Source organism: Sciurus carolinensis, chromosome 11 (genome assembly GCF_902686445.1).
Source record: "Sciurus carolinensis chromosome 11, mSciCar1.2, whole genome shotgun sequence".
NCBI classification, from domain to species: Eukaryota; Metazoa; Chordata; class Mammalia; order Rodentia; family Sciuridae; genus Sciurus; species Sciurus carolinensis.
In genome coordinates, this window is record NC_062223.1 from 27,113,245 (window position 1) to 27,119,484 (window position 6,240).

Here is a 6,240-nt window from a genome sequence, read left to right on the forward strand (position 1 = left end):
AAAAATTGTTCCCCAAGGGCAAACAGGAAGAGACAGAGACAGAGGGGTAAAAAGAACCAGAGACAGATATGGTTCAGCCCCAAGTGACTTATTCCTTTCAGCCACGCCACAGGCACTTATTGTTGCCACCCTTTAGTCCACTGAAATTGTTAATCCATAAAATGGATTAACCCACTAATGAGGCTACAACTCTCATAATCTTGTCACTTCTCCTCTTAACATTACATCACCTATTTTTTTAATTATTAATCACCTATTACATCAATAGAAGATGGCTTAAGTAAATGATGGCATACCCACTCAGTGAATACCATGAAACTATAAGAAAAAATGAGAAAGTTTTCCTAGTATCAATGTAGGAAAAAATCTACAATATACACTGTTAAATCAAGAAAGCAAGTTTTGTATCTCTTTACATAGCATGTTATTATTCACATAAAAGGTGGAGATAAATGAGAAACCCCCTGTTCTACATGCATTTGCTCAAAGAATCTCTGAAAAAAAAATACAGGAAACTAAGAATAGTAGGACAAGGAAAGGAAGAGTGGGGAAAAGAATAGAAAGAAACTTTGCACTTATGTACCTGTGCATTTACTTATTCTTCCAACCTTATGAGTATATTACCAGGGCACCAATTAAAATTTTAAGTAATTTTAAGGTCAAATATGAATTTAAGTAGTGGCATAAGATAGTATAAATGCAAAACTCAAGGAATAAATCAATAGAATATGGAATTACACTTTATAAAGCTATAAGTTTAAAAACATTGAAAATTTTGTAAATAAGACTCCAGACCAAACATGAGAACACCTATCTTCACACACAAAAAAATCAAAGAATGCAAATGATACAATAAGATGTCCCCCTAATTTGCAAAACATTTTAAACTTGTATTATAAAATAATTTGACTTACAGAAATGTTGAAAAGTAGAAAGAATGCTTGTTTCCTCTTAATCCAAATTCCCCAAATGTTAGTATTTTTCCACATTTTCATTATCATTCATTCCCAAAAAATAAAGATACATGGTCAAAGGGATAGAGAAAATTTTTCTCATACAATGGAAATAAGGAGAAGTAGGTCAGAGAATACAAATTTGTAGCTCTAAAAGATAAATCTATCTCCAGATCTAATGAACAGCATGGGAACTATATCTTACACTGTTATATTTTATATTGAAATTTGCTTAGAGAGTAAATTTTAGGTAAACTTGTCACAAAAAATGCTAACATTGGAAGTGATGGATATATTAATGCACTTCACAATATACAAATCATTTTACTCCATATATGTATATCAAAACAGCATGTAGAATACCTTAAATATATGCAATAAAAATAACAATATTTTCTCTAACCTTTTTGAAACCTACCAACAAGATGCCCTCTTATCTCTAGATAATAAATGAGGCATCCAACAGCCCAGGACATTCTCTGACATAAGCAAAACATAATTTTAAAAATCAACCAGTTAATATTTATACAATTATATCAATTCATTTACAGAGTTTTTCCCCAGTAACATCCTTTATCTAATACAGGACCTGATCCAATATCCTACCTTGCATTCAGTTGTCATCAATGTTTAAACCGCAACAATTCAACCTTTTTCTTCACATGTTTGAAGGGTGAAGGGAAGTAATTTTATAGAATACTCTTTAGTTTGGGTTTCCCTTATTCCTTTTTTCATGATTACACTAAGGTTATGTGTTTGGGGCAGAAGTACTACATTAATGATGCGTGTGCCACCAGTGAATCACATCAGGAGGCACATGGCATTGACTGACCCCACTCCTGGTGATATTAACCTTGGGAAATGGTGAAAAGGGGCTGTGAAGTTATATTTTTATCCACTTGAAATTAATAACTAACTTGATGGGAGAGTCAGTATTTAAAATTTTATTTCTCAATGAACATATTTAATGGCATATTCTTAAGAGCACTTTCAAAAGGTAGGTGATTCAATTTAACACAAATGTCTTTATGATCTATTACAATGTCTTTATAATCTATTACACAGTAATTCACTATAGTAAATGAGACTAAATGAAAAGCAGAAATAGAGGTACATATTTCTACTCAAGAATATTTACCACAATATCATAAATAGTAGTAAAAACATTAGAAACAACTTAAAATGTCTAGTTAGGTTATGGAATATCCATAAGGAATTACACACAATTAAAATGAAATTTTTGAAGCTGGACAAAAGATAGAATACCACAAATATATCCAGTGAAATTTCCTTCCACCTATTATGCCCCTTCAGTTTGGACTCAGTATCACTCTAAATACAAGAACAGTACCAAGGCTCAGCCTCTATTTCTCATCTAGTTTCACCGTCCTGGTCCACAGTCTCTTCATGGACTTCTTCACTTCAGAATTTCTCAGGGAGTAGATGACAGGGTTGAGGAGTGGGGTTATCACTGTGTAGAACACGGCTACCATCTTGTCTGCAGGCAGAGTGGTGGAAGGTCTCAGATAAATGAAGACACAGGGTACAAAGAACAACATAACCACAGTGATGTGGGATCCACAGGTGGAGAGGGCTTTGCGCCGCCCCTCAGAGCTCCGAGTTCTCAGATGAAGCAGGATGACCACATAGGATGTCAAAAGGACCGAAAGACTGATCACATTCAAGGTCCCCCCATTAGCAACGATCAGCAGACCAATGAAGAAGGTGTCTGAGCAGGAAAGTTCAAGTAGGGGAAGCACATCACAGAAATAGTGGTTAATCACATTGGGGCCACAGAAGGGCAGTTGGAAGATGAGAAGGATCTGGGCCAAGGAATGCATGAAGCCTCCTACCCATGCCATTCCCACCAGGACCATACACACCTGCTGGTTCATGATGGTGGTGTAGTTGAGGGGCTTGCAGATTGCCACATAGTGGTCATAGGCCATCACCGTGAGTAGTGACATCTCAGTGCCCCCAAAGAAGTGCATGAAGAAAAGCTGTGTCATGCAGCCCCACCAAGATATGGTTTTCCTTTCAACCAGTAGATCTGAGATGAGTTTAGGGGCCATAGTAGAGGAGTAGCAGATCTCCACAAAGGATAGGTAGCTGAGGAAGAAGTACATGGGGGATCCCAGACTTCTGCTGGTCATGACAGTGAGCACAATGAGGAAGTTCCCCAGCACGATCGCCATGTACAAGAGCAGAAATATCACAAAGCAAACTCTCTGCACCTCCTGACTGGGAGACAGTCCCAGGAAGATGAATTGGGTCACATTGTATGTATTAGCCATGAGATCACCACCCAGAGGCAGCTATTTGGGTGGTGTGACCTGAAATGATACAAAAGACTTCTTCATAAAGTAAGTGAGTTACACGGAGACACTCACCTATTTGAGATGTTTGTGAGCTAGGATTTGAAAGATGTGGGAGAGTTAGTGATGTATAGAAGGGGAAGAACATTTCAAGAATCCAGACAACGACTGTAAGTGCATCATGGCAAGTGGCTAGAATAAAGGAAAGAATAACAACAAACAAAATTATGGAGAGACTCATTTCAGTTTATGAAGAACTATTAGGATTATGGGTTTTATTCTACAAAATATGGGGATTCACCAAATATACTTGTCACTTGGAAAGTAAAATCATTTTGTATTCAGAAGTTGAACTAATGGAAACAGAGCAGAGGAAGGGAGAACTATTAAAAATCAGTAAATCCCCTCATTGAACAATGTAGGGCAGCCAGGAGAGTGTTTCTGTGACTATATAATAGATCTTTCTACTGCCTTTGAATATTTTCAGTTATCCTTTAACTGAAGCTTTCCTATATCATTCTTCTCTTTGCTTGTTTCCTAAAATTGGTTTCCAAAACAGTGTTCTCAACCTGTCCACGTGCCCTTCAGAGGCTTCAGAAGAGATGTCCTGTGATGTACCTCCCTGAAATTAGCAATCTCAGGAGGACCCTAAGGCTTTGTCTGAGCTCTTATTTCTGCTCCTCTCCTAATTCTTCTGCTCTATGTTTTTGTCACTATGTGACCTTCTTGCTTTCTAAAGTTCCATTCAATCCATGCACAATTCTCCTCTTTACCAGCATTTTCATTTCTTCCAATCATATGTAGCCAGTGACAAGAAAGCTCCCCAGCCTGTGCCCACTCATTTTCTGACTCATCCTTCTTCACATCCTAGTCTTTCAACATATCATCATCACCCAGACTAATCAATGACTGATTTTCAGACTATGCTGCTCCATGCTGGACTTTGTTCAAGCTAACTGAGGTCAGCGTGCTCTCATTCAGGGAGACTCCAGGACACCGGAGCCTGGGAGCCAGACAACTTGCACTCATACCACAGAGTTTTTCTGCAATGCTTGAATACAGGCTAAGGTTGTTAAAGACCACGAGGAGGCTGAGGGGGCTCACGGAGAGAACTTACAACTACAGAAACAAGAGAAGGCAAGGTCCATCACCCACTTCATAGATCACTGGGAAATTCTACCAAGTCATTCAGGAAAGAAAGCACTGCCAACATTCTGGACACCTGGGTTCATGTGACGGTTTTTTCAAATACTGTCTATGTGATATCTAACAAGTTCTTTAATCTCTCTGAGACTCAAGGTCCAAACTATAACATGCAAATCATACCAAGACACCATGAATCCCACTCCTCGTACCATTCCAGGATATTAAGTTGCCATCCTGTGTGCTGCCTTGAATCCCTTTCAGTTAGAAAATCCATGTTGTGAGAACAGAGGGTCTCACAGCCAGTGGCCCTCTTTCCCTCAGGGAATTTTGGAATAACAGGACTTCACACTGGATTATATTATTTTATATGCCCACCTGCCCTGCTGTGATCTGAGACTCCTGAGGAGAGGCCACATCTTCTCACTACTCCATCTCCACTGCTTGCTCATGTGACTACCACCTAATAGCACTCAGTGAGTGTCACCGGGGTGAGTGACAGTGGATGTGTGTCTTCCCTGGCCTTCTTAGCATGGTATTTGCTACATCATAAATTTTCAGTAAACATTGTAACAACAAAGGCCCCCAAGGTCCAAGACCACACCTTCTCCATTCTGAATCCTGGAGGCAGCACAGGGCTGCCCTCACACCCACATGGAAGAACTTTGTAAAACATCATGAATCTAAGTCCTATTTCCTTTGCTTTAAGAGTGAAATCAATCATCACTTACCAAAGAAGTTCATGTTCACAAAGCAAAACTGACACCAGTGTTTCTGTGACTTTGCTCTTCTCACCTCAGCAACCTATTCTGAAGATAGGGATGCAAATTCCTCCCTAAGAACAGCCCTGGGCTCATGCAAGCTGCCAGTTAGCCAATGGAGAAGCATTAGGCCAATCTAGGACCAGAACTCCTGCTTGCCAGGAGACCCAAGATGGGGAATCTGTTCCACTTGCAGCCATAGTCTTGGGAATGTGGGAGACTGAGGCATCAGAGTCTCAGATCTACCTGACACTTAAAAATAGGAGCAAAGTCAACTCACCTCTTAGTTCAGTTCCCCCACAGAACTAAGAATGCTGACAGATCAGCCTTAAGTCCATAGTGCTTAAGGGACACCTAGGGAGAAGGTATGATCAGGTGAGAGGAGGTCTCCATGGATCTATACCTTTTCCCCTTCCTAATCAGGCAGAAGATCTCAGGGGAAGGAGGACCTCACAGGTCTTTTAGGGGAAAAAAAAAGAATCAATGAGAAATGTGAACAAATTAAATTCACCCAGTGCTCAGAGAGCACTCACCTGAATGGAGCTGTTCACAGGCAATGATACCACCTGCTCATCAGGAGCTTAATCTTGTGATTTGTAATAAAATGAACAATATTTAAGAGGGCAAGTCCAAGCTTAGGGAAACTGAAATGGCACCTCTCAAAGCCTGTGGTGTGGAAGAGGTATAGAGGGGTGGTTCCCAGCCAGGGGTGATTTTACCCCAGAGGACACTGGGTACTGTGAGGAGCCATTGGCTGTTGTCCAAGCTGGCTGGTGAGGGAGGTGCTGCTGACATGAATTGGGGAGACCCAGGGGAGTGTGACACATCCTCCACAGCACAAGACTGTCCACATGGCAGAGAATTCCCCAGTCCAGTGTCCACAGGACTGCCTGGAGGTAGCCTGCTGTAGAGCAAGCAGATTTGCTCTGAATTCCCAAGCATTGAAATTAGGTGTGGAGCACATGGGAATTCTTTAGTGTGCTTGACCACACCTGTGTGTATTTTACATTTAGTGTGACAGAAAATTTTAAAGATGCCATAAGAGAACTTTGTGAATGAATGGGCTCT

The 6,240-nt window shown here is 40.3% G+C and overlaps 1 protein-coding gene across 1 annotated transcript; it reads right to left on the bottom strand.

Annotated features, from left to right (window-relative positions):
* Window positions 1–2,317: 2,317 nt before the first annotated feature.
* LOC124960130 (olfactory receptor 4X2-like) lies at window positions 2,318–3,247 on the bottom strand. Its single transcript, XM_047518693.1, has one exon. It carries the CDS (start codon window positions 3,245–3,247, stop codon window positions 2,318–2,320), a length of 930 nt encoding a protein of 309 aa, XP_047374649.1.
* Between the last annotated feature and the right edge of the window lie 2,993 nt (window positions 3,248–6,240).

Bases quoted from the DNA above. Each gene is read 5' to 3' on its own strand.
- LOC124960130 (XM_047518693.1), bottom strand. From the start codon at position 3,247: ATGGCTAATACATACAATGTGACCCAATTCATCTTCCTGGGACTGTCT.